This window comes from Diplotaxodon limnothrissa, linkage group LG3, assembly GCF_057381915.1.
Source record: "Diplotaxodon limnothrissa isolate DT_005_m linkage group LG3, D_limnothrissa_male_GT1.1, whole genome shotgun sequence".
Classification (NCBI taxonomy): domain Eukaryota; kingdom Metazoa; phylum Chordata; class Actinopteri; order Cichliformes; family Cichlidae; genus Diplotaxodon; species Diplotaxodon limnothrissa.
In genome coordinates, this window is record NC_140598.1 from 11,017,651 (window position 1) to 11,037,670 (window position 20,020).

A 20,020-nucleotide genomic window follows, 5' to 3' on the forward strand; every position below is an offset into this window, starting at 1 on the left:
GAAGCCTCAGCTCGACGCTCCACTTTGTCCCTCTTTTCCTTCTCCAAACAGCCACATCAGGAGTCTTTGATGGAGTTTTAAAATATTTAATTACAAATGTCCAAAGATGGATACCTGAATCCACAATTATTAAAGCTAAAATAGTTCACAGGGTTTGGACCTTGTTAGGTGACGAGAGAACATCAAAGTGTTTTTTATCTTCAAACAGTATTTTTATCACTTCAGTTGCTCTCACAGCCCTGTTTGTTATTTTACCAGAGCTCTTATGTTTCACTCAGTGCTCCCACCAAACACCTTGGAGGAGACATTAGTGTGATTTAGATTTCATTGGTGCAAACACCAGTCACACAAGCTAACCCATGGAGGCAGCAGCAGGCTTTGTGTTTGGTAAAGTCTGCTGGCTTAAACTAAGAGAGTTTAGTTTGTTAGCACAAAGAGCTGTCAGCTAAAGCCCCGAATGCACTTTGAATACAGACGAACTGAGAAAAACACTTTAAATACAGCAAACAGTCAAACTGACAACTTCTTGTTCTGCTGATCATCCACAGCAGTACATTTAGCATTCATGCTAGCAGCAGGCTATGACTGTCCACTGAGCACCAACACAGGTAGGAGTGAGCAGTGATGAAGCAGGACTGTGGGCAAGTTTGAGCTACAATCCTATTGGCTTCTCAGTTTCTCCAAAGAAAAGGGGAAAAATTCTTGGTGTTGTGAAGATGTGAGTTGGTCTTGTTGTCGTGGGGCTGGAAGGATGCTGGCAGTGAGAGGCTTTTCATACAGTGTTCAGTAACAGAATGAGAAGAAAGCCACTGCACATGAAACAAGGTGCTCGTAGTGTTTGTTTACTGTGTTTGTGCCACAATGTCAGATCAGTTGTAGATTCACATGCAGACTTGTCCAGTGAGACCAATGCAAGTACTGCAGTACAGAGCAAAGACTAAGCAAGCCAGGAGAGCTCTCCAACTTTCTGAAAGTATCAGGATATTTGAGTGATAAGAAAAAGTGGATCATGCAACAATGTCGCTCAGCACACAAAACAATCAAAGCAGAATAAATATAATGTTTTAGATCAAACACTTACAGGGACCTGAAGAGAGAGAACCAACAAAATGTCATGGCTAACAGAGGAACTCAAGCACAGACTGAGTTCTGACAAACAAAAAGGTGACAGGTTATTCACCAAAGGGGTGAACCACAGTGCTCTATATATGTACAGTGAGTTGGGGAGGGGGTCCAGGGCTCCAGGGAAAAGAGGGAAGGGAGTCCACACTCACTCCTCTTCAGTCACTCTTGTCCTGCTCTCCACTCACACAGCCACACACGGGAGTCACAGGTAAGCGTCTGTAACCAGGGCCCTATTTCAGGAAGCCGGTTTAGGGCAAACTCTGAGTAAGTATACCCTGAGTTAACGAAAACTCTGGGTTTTCGGTTTCACAAAGCGAGTTTAGATTAATCCTGAGTGAGTTACTATGACGACACACTCCGTGAAGCTAACCTGTCCCCTAGCAGGTTTACTTCAACTAACCCTGACGTTCTCTGCCTCTGTGTCGGAAACCTGACTGTAGGAAGTGTCAGACATGGCGTGCCCCTTCCTTGAAGAGCCAGTAGATGTTGAAGCCCAAATTCTCTGCAGAGCTCTCCGCCGGGAGAGAGTGATTAGAGCGCGTGTGGACATTTTATCATTTCCTGATGATTTCCTGTGTGAACGTTACCGTTTTTCAGCACAATCTATAATTCATTTGAATAACATTCTCAGGCCTAATATTGCTCATAAGACACATCGTGGATATTCTCTCAGTTCTGTACATATTATTTGTATTGCACTTCGGTTTTTTGCAAACGGGAGCTTTCTGTATAATATTGGTGACGCTGAGCACGTTTCCAAGGCTACCGTCTGTCGGGCAGTCAGGAATGTTACAGTTGCACTGAAACGTCTCCTGTACTCGTTTGTGGTGTTCCCCGGTCATAGACCCACAAGATTCATCAAAGAGGGATTCCACAAAATTGCAGGTATCAGGATGAACAAAACTTAATTCATGATGTGGTGATACTTGAACTACTACTTAAATTTTACATTTATTTTCAGGGTTCCCAGGTGTGATTGGCTGTATAGATGGCACTCACATTCCAATCATTGCTCCTTCAGTAAATGAAGGAGACTATGTGAACAGGAAGTCTTTCCACAGCATTAATGTACAGGTACATAGTTCCCTGTAGCATTTCAAACTAACAAATTATTTCATTATAGTAATGGATGCTAATTTGTGTTCTCTGCACTGTGAAGATCATATGTGATGCTGCCAACATTATCACAAATGTGGAAGCCAAAAGTGGCTAGGCTCTGTGAGTGGTGGTGGTGGAGGACCCCCACCTGTTTTTCGGGCCTCCGCTTTTTTTCTAGTGGCCATAACGGGTCACATTTGAGCATACAGAGTAAGCAAATATGTACTTGTAATGTGCTCAGATAATTTTCTTTGCTTACAGAAAGAAAAGTAATGTAGCCTCTAACCGCAATTGATTTACATGGGACAAACAGACCAAGCACTATGGCTCATAATACAATTACACCTTACCTGTTTGGACTATATTTTTATATTTCATTTTTACTTGCTGCCAGGAACGTTTGGGGCCTGTTGGGTTGCACCTGCGCTCACATCACATCACAAAATAAAATGTATAAAATAAAAAATAAAATATAATAAATAACGTGTTAAATGGGTGGAAATCCCTAGATCAATGTTTAAATTAACACTCACGTATTGACTCTGTCGGCTATGTTTTGCCATGCATGCGCCCTTTCTTTGGCAGCTGAGGCTGTGTTACTTTTTTTCTGCAAAATTTGCATGTTATGGGCATATGCTGCCATCAGAATTTCGGCCTCAAGCGCTGTAAAATACATTGGCCGCGCCTTCTTTCCCTCCGTCTCCATGGTGACTCGCTTAATCTGTGCTCCACTAATCAGGGCTTTATGTATCCTCGTGTGCGCGCTTAACTTGGGGTTAAAGCAACTCCGCGTTGATTGAACTACTTGTTATCAGCCTTTCTGAAACCGAATATTCCGAGTTGGACAGTTCGGGGTTACTCAACCCTGAGTATCGTTTTTCACTCCGAGTTTTCTAAACCAGCTTCCTGAAATAGAGCCCAGGGCCCTGAAAATAAATGTAAAATTTAAGTAGTAGTCCAAGTATCACCACATCATAAATTAAGTTTTGGTCATCCTGATACCTGCAATTTTGTGGCATCCCTCTTTGATAAATCTTGTGGGTCTGTGACCGGGGAACACCACAAACGAGTACAGGAGACGTTTCAGTGCAACTGTAACATTCCTGACTGCCCGACAGACGGTAGCCTTGGAAACGTGCTCAGCGTCACCAATATTATACAGAAAGCTCCCGTTTGCAAAAAACCGAAGTGCAATACAAATAATATGTAATGAACTGAGAGCATGTCCGCGATGTGTCACATGCGTAATATATGGCCTGAGGATGTTATTCAAATAAATTATAGATTGTGCTGAGAAACGGTAACGTTCGCACAGAAAATCATCAGGAAATGATATAATGTCCAAACGCGCTCTAATCACTCTCTCCCGGCGGAGAGCTCTGCGGAGAATTTGGGCTTCAACATCTACTGGCTCTTCAAGGAAGGGGCACGCCATGTCCGACACTTCCTACTGTCAGGTTTCCAACAAAGGGGCGGAGACAGTCAGGGTTAGTTGAAGTAAACCTGCTAGGGGGCAGGTTAGCTTCACGGAGTGTGTCGTCATAGTGACTCACTGAGGCTTCATCTGAACTCGCTTTGTGAAACCGAAAACCCAGAGTTTTCGTTAACTCAGGGTATACTTACTCAGTTTTTCCACTAAACCAGCTTCCTGAAACAGGGCCCAGGTCCGGGGAAATATTTACTCAAAATATACACAAAGTTAACCCAGCTGGTGAATTTAGAGAGAGATTTCTTAGCAAAGAACTGAGATCATGAACACAGGAGGGTCAATGTCCCAGCGACAAACTGCTCCATGCCGCAGCGTTAAATGGTTACCGGTAAGCCCAGGTGAATCAGCAACAGGTGGTGTAATCATCATAGCTGGGTGGACCAAGAGCGAGAGGCCATTACAAGCTCCACCCAGGCAGGCAAAACCATAGCAGGAGAGAGCAAAACATAAAACCTGAAAAGCCATCATGAGCCAGCCAGAGAGACACAGAGTTTATACTAGAAGAGAAACCTGCTCATCTTCATCATGTTTGTTTAAATAGAGAAAATCAGAAGTCTCTGTGTGTCAGACCACGGCTCTACACGGACACTTCTAAGCTGCTTCAGAGTGAACTGACCCAGATAATCTGCACACAGCGGCTGTAAAACAGTGAAAGTCATAACTGTCTCTCTGATGGAAAGCTTTTATTGTGAAGTCAGGAAGTCTGCAGGAAGTGTTGAGTTTGTATTCATCACTCAGTGTTTAATGAGACAGGCAGACAGGAAGAGCAGCTCATTAGTGTTGATGAAATCAAAGGAACTGTGAGGAACTGCAGTTTGGTCACATCTGGATGTTTTTCACTGACAGTAAATGTTTTAGTGATGAAGAAATGTGTTCACAGAGAGAGGAAGAGGAGTGGTGTTTGTGAGGAGGAGCAGCTGTCCTGCTGTGCTTTGTGTCAGGACGTCCTGAAGGATCCAGTCTCTACCAGCTGTGGACACTGGTTCTGCAGACAGTGCATCTCCTCATACTGGGACCAGTCTGCTTCATCAGGAGACTCCTCCTGTCCCCAGTGTGGAGAAAGATCCAGAAGCAGAGCTGGACTGCAGACAGCCAGTCAGAGCAGCTGTGTACAAAGTAAGACTGAACATCTGTCTGCTGATGGACTCATTTCTGAAAACTGGACTTCTTGTGTTGTTCAGACATTGAAGAGTTTTCTTTCTCTTTAGTCTCATTGTTTTTCTTTCTTTCAGCAGATGTTGGTCTGCAGGAGGTTTTAGATGAACATAAGATCAGTCTGAGGAGGAGATGTGAACATGTGACTGAAGGAAGTGATGAAACAGGAAGTAGAACCCTCCTCAACACCATCTACACCGAGCTCTACATCACAGAGGGACAGAGTGAAGAGGTTCATACCCAACATGAGGTGAGGCAGCTGGAGACAGCTTCCAAGATGGACGCCCTCCATGACGCTCCAATCAGGTGCCAGGACATCTTTAAAGCCTTACCTGACCAACAGAGACCCATCAGAGTGGTTCTGACCAACGGCGTGGCTGGTGTTGGAAAAACCTTCTCAGTGCAGAAGTTCACTCTGGACTGGGCAGAGGGCTTGGAGAACCAACATGTCAGTGTGGTGGTTCTGCTTTCATTCAGGGAGCTGAACCTGATCAGAGATGAGCAGTACAGTCTTCTGGAGCTGCTCCATGTTTTCCATCCAACATTACAGAAGGTCACAGCAGAGAAGCTGGCTGTCTCTCAGCTTTTGTTCATCTTTGACGGCCTGGATGAAAGCAGACTTTCATTGGATTTCACCAACAGGAAGCTGCTGTCTGATGTCACACAGAAGTCATCAGTCAGCCAGCTGCTGACAAACCTCATCCAGGGGAATCTGCTTCCCTCGGCTCTCGTCTGGATAACTTCCCGACCCGCAGCAGCCAATCAGATCCCTCCTACGTGTGTTGACAGGCTTACAGAAGTACGAGGCTTCACTGACGCCCAGAAGGAGGAGTACTTCAGGAGGAGATTCAGTGATGAAGAGCTGTCCAGCAGAATCATCTCCCACATGAAGACATCCAGGAGCCTCCACATCATGTGTAGTATCCCAGTCTTCTGCTGGATCACTGCTACAGTTCTGGAGCACATGTTGACTACAGAGCAGAGAGGAGAGCTGCCCAAGACCCTGACTGACATGTACTCACACTTCCTGCTGGTTCAGACAAAGAGGAAGAAGAACAAGTACCATGAGGGACGTGAGACGAGTCCACAGGAGCTGACGGAGGCTGACAGGGAAGTTCTTCTGAAGCTGGGGAGGCTGGCATTTGAACATCTGGAGAAAGGAAACATCATGTTCTACCAAGAAGACCTGGAGCAGTGTGGTCTGGATGTGACAGAGGCCTCGGTGTACTCAGGAGTTTGTACAGAGATCTTCAAAAGAGAGTGTGTGATCTTCCAGAAACCAGTCTACTGCTTTGTTCATCTGAGCATTCAGGAGTTTCTGGCTGCAGTCTACATGTTCCAATGTCACACCAACAGGAAGACAAAGGTGCTGAAGAACTTCTTTGGGAAAAAATATAAAGAGTCCTCTCTGGATGATTTCCTTAAACGAGTCATGGAGAAATCCCTCCAGAGTAAAAATGGCCACCTGGACCTGTTTGTTCGCTTCCTTCATGGCCTCTGTCTGGAGTCCAACCAGAGACTCTTAGTAGGTCTGCTGGGTCAGAAAGAGATCAGTCCAGGAACAATCCAGAGAGTCATCAACAACCTGAAGGAGATGAACAGTTATGGAATCTCTCCTGACAGATGCATCAACATCTTCCACTGTCTGATGGAGATGAACGACCTCTCATTATTTCAGGAGATCCAAGAGTTCCTGAAGTCAGAGAAGGAACTCTCTGAGATCCAGTGCTCAGCTCTGGCCTTCATGCTGCAGATGTCAGAGGAGGTTCTGGATGAGTTGGACCTGCAGAAGTACAACACATCAGTGCTGGGACGAAAGAGACTGATTCCAGCTGTGAGGAACTGCAGAAAGGCTCGGTGAGTCCAGATGTGATCATTAACATCATTGATCAGTGTAGGTTAGTAGTTTAATGTTGAAAATAAAATCAGATTGTAAGCACAAAGTGTTTGTGTCCGTACGCTGCAACCTTCCACACCATTCCTTTATTGTACAGACTCAGCAGCAGCTCCATGGATCCCAAATCCAAGAGTGGAGAACAGATTTGAAGTGTGTCACATCCATGCAGTCACAGCTGTTTCCACCATGTTTCCACTGATATTAATCCTGTTCAATGACACGTTTCATATCAGTGAATATGTTCTTTAGGACGTCCACTGACATGTTTAAGTGTCCTGCTGGAAATCACTCAAATCATCCATGAAAAATCCTTTTAGTGTTTCTAACTTCACCCTCTGTCCTCTCTCTCTCTCCATCCTCCTCACTGCTTCTTTCACTGATAATCACACAAACATCGTATTCAGCTACAAAATAACACAATAATATCATCTGATGATCATTATTATAAGAGCAGGATCCATATTTGATATCAGAGTAACACACTGCTTGGTTATGTGCAGTCATCATCAGTGACTGTGGGTCAAACAGAAGCTCTCTGATTGGTTGCTGACCTTGGTCACCTGTCCACTCTCACCTGTTAGTGTTTGCTCTCTCTTTGCTATCTCCATCCTCTCTCTCCTTTCTCTCCCTCTCTGTCTTTGTACGTCACTCAGGTCCAATGGAAACAGTGACATTTACAAACCAATCAAAGACAAACTGATCCATGTCAGGTTATAACAATATTCAAAGTGAATACAGGCTGCTGCTGGACACAGACAGGTAACATCATTTTGACTTGCTGTCACCTGGATCTGGACTCATAAACACTGAAGCCCTGAACAGGAATACAAATCATTTTCTGCCAACTAGTGACACACCAGCAGATAATGGCTCAGAAAGCTAAAATGAGCCAATCATTTCTGTGTTTAGTTCCCCTGAAATCAGATCTGATATCAGCAGCTCTGAGTTCATTCATCATTATTGTCCAGTAATGAGATTTCTGCTCCGTTTGGTAACAGTCAGCAGGTTTTTCCTGCGTGTGGACGTGAACAGTCGTACCTGACAGCAGGTAGCAAACAGAGATCATCTTTCCAGCTGGAACTCTTCACTGAGCTGAACTCATTCAAAATGTTCTGGAGTCAAAACAGGAAACAGTCCAAATGTGTGTCTTCACTCTGACTCTGGATCAGATCTCAGTGACAGGCTGTGGACTTTATGGAAGCCTAAATGTGACACCATCTTCCTCCTTCATCTGCAGATTAAAGCCAAACAAAGATTCTCATTAAAAGTCTGCAGGTCTGAGAGAGACTCAATCGTTGTGTCATGTCAAACACAGTAAGAGGAGCTGAAGCACAGATGTGAAGAGCAGATTCATCACATTATGACCTCACTCTGTTTTGTCTTCATATACATTCAGTCTGTGTTTATAATGCAGATTTTCTGCTTTTATAATAACACATTTTATATTTTCTATCATCACAGACTGACTCACTGTCAACTGTCAGAGACTCACTGTGAAGTTGTGGCCTCAGCTCTGAAGTCCAACCCCTCCCATCTGACAGAGCTGGACATGAGTTGGAAACACCTGCAGAATTCAGGGATGAAGTTTCTGTGTGCTGGACTGGAGAGTCCAAACTGTCGACTGGAGACTCTGAGGTGAGTTCACTGACTGCAGCTGTTGTTGTTTTTCTATATTTCAGGTCTTTAATGGATGTTTGAAACTTTCTTCAGTTCCTAAATGTTCAGGATGTGTCTAAAGACAAATGTGAAGAAGTTTGAGTGCTTTCAGAAATGTTGTCTTTCCAAACGACTGAACAACAGTTTTTCCTTTTGGCTCCAAACAGAAGTGACAGACTTGAGCAGGGTTCATTTAAAGGCTGACAGAAGTGGAGTGGTGACGGGGAGATGTTTGACAGGACAGTGTTTCAGCCTCCACAGGTTCATGTTGTGCTCCATCAGTCAGTGAAGATGAAGTCAGTGCTGATGAGGCTGTAGAGTGTGTGAGGGATGTGAATGAGGATGATGAAGATCTGATGATAGCAGATAAAAACAGGCTGCAGAGACTTTGAGCCATACAGGGCACACCGTGTGTGTACAGAACAGCTGAAATCATTATGGAGGCCTCACTGGAATATGGAAGCATTACAGTACAGCTTCAGTGAAGCATTAAAGTCTCTGATATGAGATGAGAAATGAAGCAGCCAGAGCTTTTTCATGAGTGGAGATCCACTGTGACTGTGAGCTGCTGCTACAGCCTCCAGATTAGCCAGCAGCTCATCCTGCTCAACATTTTCTCACCAACTTTAATGGAAGTGTGATGTTTTCAGCTGGAGTGATGGTCAGGGTGGCCTCCCTCTGCTCTCCTTCTCCTCTTCCTCTTTCATTTGTAAAGCCACTTCTGCTGCTTTCATTCATTTGGAAGTCCTGTAGCTGAGTTTGGGAGAGACTAACAGCCTCGGCAGCAGAGGGGAGAAAGGCTGTAACACCACCACTTTACTCTGTTCTACCTGTCACATCATATTATCAGGAAACAAATATGCTCATGTTTTTACTATGTTTGTCTTGAAAATGTAACAAGATCACATGGTGCTTTTTATTATTGTGTTGGTTTGTTTCCTGTCTCTTGGATAGAGCCAGCTGTGCGTGGCCCCTGGGCCTGTGGTCAGAGTGTGTGCTGGATAATCCGGCCCAGGATGAGGCCAAACTGACATGGGATGAAATGTCTGTCACATAATTGAGCTTAGTGTAGTTTCATTTCTGCACAATTTAAAAACAACCAAAACTTTGTTCTGTCTTTTCTATGTTATACTGTAGACTTTCTTTTTTTTTTTTTTTTTTTTAAATGACATCAGAAACAGCAGTATGCGACATTACGTGATGGCAGAGCTTCAGTTCATCCTTTGTCATTTTTTTTTTTTTTTTTTTTTTTAATAAATAGGACAGGGGGAATGAATGAGAGAAAGAGGGGGAGAGAAAGAAAGAAAACCAAAGGGGAGAAGAGACGGTGAGAAGGGGGGGGAAGAGAGAGAAAAAAAAAAGAACTCCTGGGTCACCTGTATGGAGAAAAAAAAACAAACAAACAAACAAAAAAAACAAACAGAGGAGACAGCAAACAACAAAGAGCAACATAATAATAGAGAAAACAAAGCACCATCACAATAAACTAGCTAGTCATAGATATCAATATTTACTAAATAATAAACGATATTGTGCAGCACGCAAGATAGACAGCGCACAGTGTGCTTTGAGGCAGCAGCCAAGAAAGCTTTAGTCCGCGTCTGTGAATACCCATGTGTGCATACCTGTGTGGATCAGCATGCTTGCATCCCAAAGGCTTCTCCATGTAATGATCTGCTAGGGAGTGTGGGGGGGCCACAGCCCCGTCCTCCAGGGTGTGAAGCGGGTATGGAGGAGATCAAAACTCCAGACATCCAGAGGCCCCCAGAACACAAGAGACCATGGAAGACCAACAGAGGGGCAGCCGCGCCACTGTTCCAGTAAGAGCTGAGGAGAGTCCCAGATGAGGGCTCGCCCAGCAGCCGCGGAGCAGAAGTCAGGGGGAGTTGCAGTGACGCGCCCGTGAGCTCCGCCGGCCCCCAGCTGCGCCTGAGTGACCGAGCCCCAGGCCGAGAGGCCGGGGGCACCCCACCTCCAAAGGGGCCCGAGCGAGCCCCAGGCCCCGACAAGCGGCCGCCAAGGAGTGAGCCGGTGTGTACCCGGACGCCCACCCCCAGACACAAAGAACCACCAACACACCGACACCTGTTATACTGTAGACTTTCTTTGATACTGTGTCCAAAAGGAGCAGCTTTTACTTTGAAGGGGAGGCGTCTCTGTTTCCTCTTCAGGTTGGATGATGGAAGCAAATGAGTGTGTGATGTTCTTTCAGTGTTGCACTTTGTAGACGCTCCCTGAGCACTGGTCTCACAGCCAGCTGCACATAGAGACCAGTGTTGTTAGTCCAGGTCAGAAGATGACTTGTTGGAATGAAAATGAGCTTGTAGTTTGTCTGCTTTAATAATGTGACTGGAAAAAGGTGTTGGACTTCAAATATGTCCATTTCTTTCACACTTCACCTTTAAAAGTGAAGCCTTGTGGTTCCTGGAAGGAAAAACACGACTTTTTCAAGTCTTTGTCCTGTTTTTATGATAAATGTACGACTTTAATGTGAAACATTCAGAGTTTTTTCTCTTGTTGTGTTTGTTTGAAGCTGCTTCCTGTTGGCTTCAGCTGTTTGGAGTTTCCATTTTCTAAACTTCTACATTCTGAACCTTCTTCAGCTCTGAACAGATGATGAAACACTGAATGATTTCAAGCTCACACTTTGTCTAATAAACTTACATCATTCTTTATACAGATTGATGGACTGTGGTTTGTCAGAGATCAGCTGTGATTATCTGGCAGCAGCACTGAAGTCCAACCCCTCCCATCTGAGACAGCTGAACCTGAGCTGCAACAACAAGCTGCAGGATTCAGGAGTGAAGCATCTGTGTGGTTTTCTGGAGAGTCCAGGGTGTGGACTTGAAACTCTGAGGTCAGTCAGCATGTTTTAGTTGTGCTGAGATGAATATGATGTGAAAGTTGTGCTGACACTAAACTGCAGACATCAGGCTGATATTATACTGATCCACACTGGGGATCTTCATGGTAAAGTCTGTTTTCTTCTTCTCTGGTTTAGTCCATTGACTGCAGCAGAACAATGTTCACATTTCAAACCTTCAAAGAAGAAGAAAAATCCTCCACTGGATAATTCACTGTGAAACTCTCAAACTCTTCATTCCACCTTAAAGTCTGTCTGACACTGAAATCCAAAGCAAAATTTGCGTTTGCTTTACAGACAGCAGTCCAACACAAACATACACACATCATCCAAAACACAGTCCAACATCCAAATCTCCTCCACTGCCAGCATGAATGATGGGAAAGAGAAGGAGGAACACTCTGACCTTCATCTATGAATCATTTTTGCTAACTGTTTATTCAGCTTAGGCTCACAGGGCTGCAGCCTGTGCCCTAGCTGTCATAGGGCAAGAGGCGTGGTCCACCTGCACAGGTGAGCAGTCCATCACAGGGCCAGCAGAGAGAGACAGAGAAGCACTCTCTCACATCCACACCTACAGCCAATTTAGAAGCACCAATGAACCTAAGCAGCATTTCATTGGACTGTGGGAGAACATCCAACCTCCACAGAAAGGCCAACAAGCTTCAACCTACAACCTTCTTGCTTTAAGGCACTAGTGCGAACCACTTTTCCCCATTTCAGCCCAAATCCTGCATCTTCCTGTTTCTGACTCCAGGCCAGCTCCACTAACACTTTCTCATCAGATACTGCCACCTAGTGGAGGAAGTCTTAGTTTCATTTGAAGCTTCAGATGACAGTTAGTTCCTTTACAAAGAGGTGGAGGTGGTGGGGCCACAGCAACATCATCACTGAGTGCCATAGGACACTTAACCTTTGTTTCCATATGCTGGGAACTTCCTGTTGTTCCAAGGAGGACTGGAAAATGTGTGAAAATCTCCCAGTCAGTTCCTCACAGCACACTTCAATCATTTCCCTCCCACAGCATCAGGACCAGGGCTTTTTCTCTCTTTGCTCCCACTAAGAGATTTCCACACAAACACCTCATCAGTGGGACTCTCAGAGCTACCAGCCCTTTGCTACAATCACAAAGCTCTTCATTGAAATCAATGATATCAAAGCTGGAATCAAATGAGTCCAAGTCTTCTGCTGATTCAGCATCACATTCATCTTTGCTCCTTGTCCTGCATCCCCACCATGGACTTCATTCCTTTCCAAGCCAGCCTTGAGTGTCCTTTATTCAGCTCATCCTCTGCTTTACTTTTACACCTGATTTTAGCTGCTTTATTTCTCTTTCAACAAGTTTCTGTGCCTCAATCTTTTTCTTCTCTCCCTCATAACAAGACAGCTTCTTCTGCCTGAGAACATGTTGGAGTGATTTACTAATCCAGGGCTGCTTATTGGGGAAAATACTTCCTGTTTTCAAAGTAATCCCCATTTTTCCCAGAAAGAAATGTAAGTAGAAATCGATGATCTATGTGAGAGCATGAGCCTTTAAAAAGTCCCAGTGGGTGCAGTCAATGCAGTCCCTCAGTCCCAGTATAGAGTCTTTGGTCCAGACTGGAACAACTGTGTGCCCAGTTTGAGCTCTCTTCAGTGCTGTGACCTGACAGACCCAGAGGGGCCATCACATCACATTTAGAAGCTCCCCTAATGGAGCCACAACACATGTCCAATACTTAGTCTGTCTTGTTGGACCAACTGGAAGAAATGATTCAAGGACTTAGTCACAGAACAGAGATTCAAATCTCCAAAATCCAACTGGCTGCATCAGGACATATAGTCTGAAACTCTGCACAGTTTCCTGTTTGAAGCTGCTTCCTGTTGGCTTCAGCTGTTTGGAGTTTCCATTTTCTAAACTTCTACATTCTGAACCTTCTTCAGCTCTGAACAGATGATGAAACACTGAATGATTTCAAGCTCACACTTTGTCTAATAAACTTACATCCTTCATTCTTTATACAGATTGAGGCTCTGTGGTTTGTCAAAGATCAGCTGTGATTATCTGGCAGCAGCACTGAAGTCCAACCCCTCCCATCTGAGAGAGCTGGACCTGTACGGAAACAACCTGAAGGATTCAGATGTGAAGCAGCTGTCTGATCTTCAGCAGAGTCCAGACTACAGACTGGAGACTCTGAGGTCAGTAGAGTGATGGAGTGAGTGGGTGGTGCTGTCAGCAGTATTGTACTAAACACAGTCAGTATGAAACAAAGATCCAGTGTTTCCTGTAAAGCTGCAGCTTCTCAGTGAAGCTGTGAGAGGAGAATGGTGACAGGCTTCAGGATTGGACACAAACACTTCCTGTTTCTGACCTTTATGGTCACCATAGTAACAGCTGACATGCTCTGATCAAACACTGTCAACAGCCAATCAGCTCTCTGAACAAAGCAGCACGCAGACCAATGACTGCATTCATTTCCAAGTTTAAAGCAGTGAAGAACACAGTCTGTAGGTGAGGAAGAATTTAGTGAGAGCAGATGTTTGGATGGAATTCCTCCAGTTAACAGCTGGAACCGTCCATCTGGATTGTTGGGCTTGTTGTTGGGGTTCCTACAGAGCTCAGAGTGGACACACCAAGGTTCTTCTAATGAATGAAAGTCCAAACTCAAACTAGGAGGGAAAAACAGTTTCATCAACTTCAATAAAAATCCAAAGATTAGAAAAAGTGAAGCAACAATGAGTCCTAGTACAGTCCCAGCACTGAAGTCCCTGCAGCTCTTTATACTGGACCAAAAAAGTGGACCACATCAGTCCAGCTCTGAGGTCTTTACACTGGCTGCCTGTCCATCAGAGGATAGACTTTAAAGTTCTAATGCTGGTCTATAAAGCTCTGAATGGTTTAGGACCAAAATACATCAGTGACCTCCTGACCCAGTATGAACCTTCCAGATCCCTCAGGTCATCTGGATCCGGTCTTTTATCAGTTCCCAGAGTCAGAACCAGACACGGAGAAGCTGCATTCAGCTTTAATGCTCCTTATATCTGGAACAAACTCCCAGAAAGCCTCAGATCAGCTGAAACACTCAGTTTATTTAAATCCAGGTTGAAGACTCACCTATTCTCAGCTGCATTTGAATAAAGCACCAAATCCACACTTTTAAGCTTAAATTTCAAAACTTACATTAACTGATTTTATCTGTTTTGATTTTATATACTGTTTTGTTTGTTTGTTTGTTTGTTTGTTAAGTGGGTTTAGAGCTCTGGGTAGCTCCCCAGCTGGGTCTAGAGAGTATTTTAAATTCAGGCAATTTAAAATAGAAAGTAACTCGTCCACAGAAGGACTGGTAGCTCCCCTTACGATAAGGGTTCAGATCGCGCGAACAGGTGTGAATGTGAATGTGTGTGTTTAGTTAGTTTGTTTGTTTGCTTGTTTTAATCAATTTTAAATCATGCTTTTTATTTGTTTTTGTTTCTAATGTCTCTGTAAAGCACTTTGAATCACCTTGTTGTTGAATTCTGCTATACAAAAAAATTTGCCTTGCCTTGCCTTGCCTTGGATGTGCTGCATCACTAACTGACAGCTGATGAAGAGTCTCTGGAAACACTCGTTTATCTCCTCTGCTCTTCCTTCTTCTCTCTGCAGGTGTTGGCGATGATGGTAAACAGGACAGTGTGTGTGCTGAGAGAGGAGGAGCTGTGTCCTGATGATCCAGAGAGGTTGAAGCAGCAGCAGCTTGTGTGTAGAGACGCTCTGACTGGGCCATGTTACTGGGAGGTGGAGAGGAGAGCTTCATCCAGCAGTGACTGACAGAGGAATGAGAAGAAGTGCAGATGACTGTCAGTGCTGCAGAGTGAACTGCTCTGAGAACAGCTCCACTGTCAGACACAATGTAGAGTCCAGCATCATCCCTGTGTGTCCCTCTGGATCTGACAGAGGATCATCAGTGTATCTGGACTGCTCTGCTGCTGCTCTGTCCTTCTACAGTCTCTGCACAGTCTCTGTCTGACTCTGGCTTCAGACCCTCCTGGATCAAACTCACCTGGAAAGACTTTCAAACATCACTCAATAGATTTGAATACAGAATATATTTGATATATACTGTAGATGTACTGTAGAGTTGCAGTTTGTCACTTGTAAATACAGTCTGTGAGCAGCTGTGAGCTGAAAGATCTTTCTAGAAACACGAAATGTTTTCACTCTTCTGTTGCTTTTTCATATATTTCCACAACATTAATATTGATCCCACCTGTCTCACCTGTTTCATGCTTTTATACATAATAACAGGACACGTGTGATCTGAGCGCTGCTGTGGTTGCTGTGCTGCACGTCTTCATTTAGATAACAGAGACATCTAGTGGTTCAGAGGGAGAACTGCAGGAGGTGGAGCTGTGTTTTAGCATGGAAAACTTTTTATCATTTAGGTGCAGATACAAATATGACAAGTATCAGTGTAAGATACAAAAGGTCACATCAGTCAGCAGAGGGAACAGTGATCACACAGCAATGTAAGAATAGAAACATAACAGTGAATCTGGACATGTATACAGATGGAAGCAAACAAACAGGATGTAACACTACATTAAAGCCACAAATGGGAAGAAAACAAAGCCAAAGGAAAATATATTTGATCTCAGGAATCCAAATCAGATGCTTTAGAGCAGGGGTCGGCAACCCTGGGCACGCGTGTCACAGTTGCCACGTGAGGGGTTAACTGATGGCACGACCATAGCTGGACTGGCCATCGGGCATACCGATGGTGATTTTTCATTTTTATGAGCCGATGAGGTTTTTTTACTTTTGTTTTGGTATAAACAATGAAAGGTGGTGGATTGGCCGGATGCTGGTCGATGTGTAAAAATAAGTCAGTTGTTTGGTGGTGGCTATGGCGGAGCTTCCACAGAGGCAACAGGTGAAGCAGGAGGAGCAGAGACCTGAGGTGAACTTAACTTCAGGTAAGTTATGACCTGCAGTCTATCTGGGTCAGATAAACCAAGTTTAGGTGGAGTAATAGTACATTTTTTCCAAATATACTTCAAGGAAAATTTGTCTCCTGATTTTTTTAAATTAGACTTTGAGAAGGGTCTTATCTGAAAGTGTTTGAAGAGCACTATTTGCACTGTGCTGTTTGAAAAGCACTATTTAAAATGGAAGTACACACTCTAACGTGATAAGGACTTTACTGGACTTACCTCGATTTTCAAGTAGTGTGCAAGCTATCTGCATTCGCTCCAGCACAACTGCCTCTGTAGTGGTTGACACCTCACCGACCTCTCCAAAATCAAGGTAGTGTTCTGCAAACTGTGAGATTGATCATAATTAGAATGTAAAGTCTTAATTAGGTAAAGGATAGGATAATTATAATCCACAAAGCTTCAGCCTATTCCGTTTTCAGTTACTGTTACTGTACTTCTATGTAAAATGATAACTTGTGTTGTTGTTGTTGACCGAAATAAATTTCACTTCACTTAAATTCACTTAAAGTCTTAATTATAGCTAACAAGAAATGGAATCATTTGAATAAGGGTTACCTTTAACATTAAAACTCCACAACTGCTGGAATCCTGTTGCTTGTTGTGTTGCATAGTCTGTAACTGCCACTCCATGGTGTCTTCATGCCCTCTCATCCTCAGAAAATTCCTAGTTGAACAAAAATGTTTGTAATGAAACAAGAAATGTTTTATCTAAGAATAATACCTCAGTAATAATGCATACCTCCAGTTGCGCAGAATTTTCCTGTCATAAACACCTTCATTCCCCATGGGGTCTATGAGCAGTATTTTCTGTGCAGAAATGTTGACAATCTGAAGAAAAAGTTAATAAATTAAAAAATTACAATAGTTTGTGCCACTGAAAACGTATTTTTAAAAAAACCACTTTGTGCAAGAAACTGCTTCACAACAAATTACGCAAATTAATAACTATATGAACACATACCACAAGAATCCAGTGCGTACCAAAGTTCACAGGGCACAGCCACATGTCTTCAACTGGGAACTTCATCTGTGGGATTGGAAGTGCAGAGTAATTTGGATTTACTTAGGTACCATGCGTCTCAGGGTGTTTTCAAATATAGTCTTCTTTAAAGGAACCGAACTCTTTCCTCAGCAACAGAAAGGAGTCAACTGTTTGGACCACTTTTGAACTTTCAACATACCTTGTTGAGGCATCTGAACTGCCCAGAAAACAACGAGCTTGCAACTACTGAACAGAGCAGGTGTGCAGCATTCTGCACAAGTATACAAAAATGTTAGAGAACAGTAAATAAGTTTTTTTATATATCAAAATTAGTAGGCAAAGGACATTTCTTACTTTCCTTTCGTCTCTCAATGACAAGGTGCAGGTATGCATCAATGACCTGTTTTGAATAATCAGAGTTTATACAACAACAGCAACAATCTTTGAAGTAACTGCTTGAGTGCTGTACACAAAAACATCTAAAGGAATAGAATTGCTGATAAAGGTTCTTTCTGCATATACTGAAACTGGATATTATGATGTCACAGATGTCACAACATCTGTGTTGTGGTTGATAACATTTTTTCCTGTTGAAGTGAATGGGTGAAACCTTAGAGTTTTGCAATATAAACCCCCCGACCTACCCGCACATTTTAAACTATTAATGGTCTCTGCACTGCAAATGCTTCAGAAGGAGCAGAACCTCGAAATCAGAATCAATAATGATAAGTTCTCTTACCTCATCAGAAACCACCGTGACCCCTGCAGTGTTCGAAAAGAGGAATCAAATAACTTTTATCTTCCAACAACTGACTCCAGGCGCCCAGTATCCTTTGCACGCCATAGCCTCTTTACTAAAAGAAAAATATGATAAGTTAGCTCAGGCATGCATGAGATTTTTAGTGGATAAGCTGGGTAAAGGCCGACGGGCCACAACAGGAAAAAAGTCAATACAATAGGCATGCATTTACACGCAGAGAAATAGGAAAGGTACAGCGGTCAGTAATAGAAAATTACTGACAGGCAGATCCATTTCTAGACTTCTACAAGCTCAGTGCACTTTGCATGTTTCTTTATATCCAATATGAGTTGAAGACTGCAAAATGCAAACAAAGTCATGCAACAGTCAATCAAGTTGCAACGTCAAACTGGCAGCAAATGACCAATGGGTCAAAAAGAGTTGTTCACTATGCCACCTTCATTTTCTAAGCTTTATTTCCGGGAGGGAAGTTCTTGTTCATGTGTTTCTGGTCCTGGAACACAATTAAACTCCTTGTGGGAGCAACAACTGTTGTCAGCCGTTTTGGGTGCATAATGAATAACAGAGGGTCTGGTATCCTCTGGACTTTGCTGGCACTGAGGGTTAGCAGTAGGATGGCAGGGGGGCATCTTCAGGTCTGTGCTGCTGTTCACTGTCTGACTGTGAGTTGGGTATTTTTCATTGTCACTGATATTTACATGGTGGCTTCTTCTGTACGGCTTGATATGGTCAATGCTTTAGTGATTTCTTAAAGTTGCTCCTTCCGTGTTTTTTTTTTTAATCTCACACATTTGCCAGCGATGTCTTGAATGGTGTAGGGTCCTGTAAAAATCTGGATCAAGTCTTCCTCCCTTCCTTCCACGTTTCCTCATGTTCAAAAGAAGAACTTCATCTCCAACGCTGTACACAAAGTTTCTGTACTTCTGGACTTGTCTAGCATAGGCTTCCTTTTGTAAGTCTTGGGACTTTGCCATCTTTTCCTCTACAGTTTTTTTTTTAACTTCTTGTAGAAGATACAAAGTCACCGTAACTCGACTCCTCAGGGAGAATGATGGAGGACAGCTAAAATTTTCACATTTTAAATCACAATTAAAATCATAATGGCAAATAATGCATTTGAAACATGAACTGAAAATCCGAACTATAATAACTCATGTTTAAAAGTAAATATACTATTATAAAGCTTTGATCACAGAAAGCCACAAAGATAGACTCCTATCATTTTGTGTATAGTCACTTTTTACTCTTGATACACTTCCATAGGTGAACACATACTGAAAGGTCTCCTCAACATTTATTACTTTACATAAAGATACAAACATAAAGTAGTAACTAGTCACTTACTTTATCTTTAAAATGTGTCTTGCATATAGAAGTTAAGCAGAGAAGATTAAAGCTGCAGCTAATATCAGTATGCACACTTTCCAATTAAGATTACATTTAATTCATGCATTATCACATGCATGGTGGTGGTCAGAGGGCCCGGTGGCGCCAGTGTCCGGCAGCCTCGCCTCTGTCAGTGTGCCCCAGGGTGGCTGTGGCTACAATGTAGCTGCCATCACCAGTGTGTGAATGGATGGATGACTGGATATGTAAAGCTCTTTGGGGTCCTTGGGGACTGAGTATACATTAAACGCTGGAGAGATTATATCTCTCGGCTGGCCTGGGAACGCCTTGGTGTTCCCCCGGATAAGCTGGAGGAGGTGGCTGGGGAGAGGGAGGTCTGGGCCTCTTTGCTTAGGCTGCTGCCCCCGCGACCCGGCCTCGGATAAAGCGGATGAAGATGGATGGATGGACTTTAATTATTAAACATTCGCACATAAATAAGTGACGTCATATTCAGTACTTTTGACAGTTCACTCTTCAGCTGCTCCATCTTACTAGGGAAATTCCATATACATAATTGTAATTTCAAAACTCAACCCCATCATTTAATTTGTTTTTGATTGAAATTGAATATTACTTAAACTCTCTTAAATTAACTTCCAATAAAAAAAGGTTTATCATTGATTGAAATTCATTCAGAAATGTTTAACGAATGA

General features: G+C 43.3%; 1 protein-coding gene across 1 annotated transcript in view; it reads left to right on the forward strand.

Annotated features, from left to right (window-relative positions):
* LOC146634503 (NACHT, LRR and PYD domains-containing protein 12-like) overlaps positions 1-20,020 on the forward strand; it is a 208,125-nt gene that overhangs the window by 16,463 nt on the left and 171,642 nt on the right. Inside the window, exons 5-9 of the mRNA XM_085377893.1 lie at positions 4,593-4,828; positions 4,945-6,420; positions 8,276-8,399; positions 11,101-11,277; positions 13,288-13,461. Of these exons, the coding sequence (XP_085234019.1) occupies positions 4,593-4,828; positions 4,945-6,420; positions 8,276-8,399; positions 11,101-11,277; positions 13,288-13,461 (2,187 nt within the window). The remainder of the gene's footprint in view (positions 1-4,592; positions 4,829-4,944; positions 6,421-8,275; positions 8,400-11,100; positions 11,278-13,287; positions 13,462-20,020) is intronic.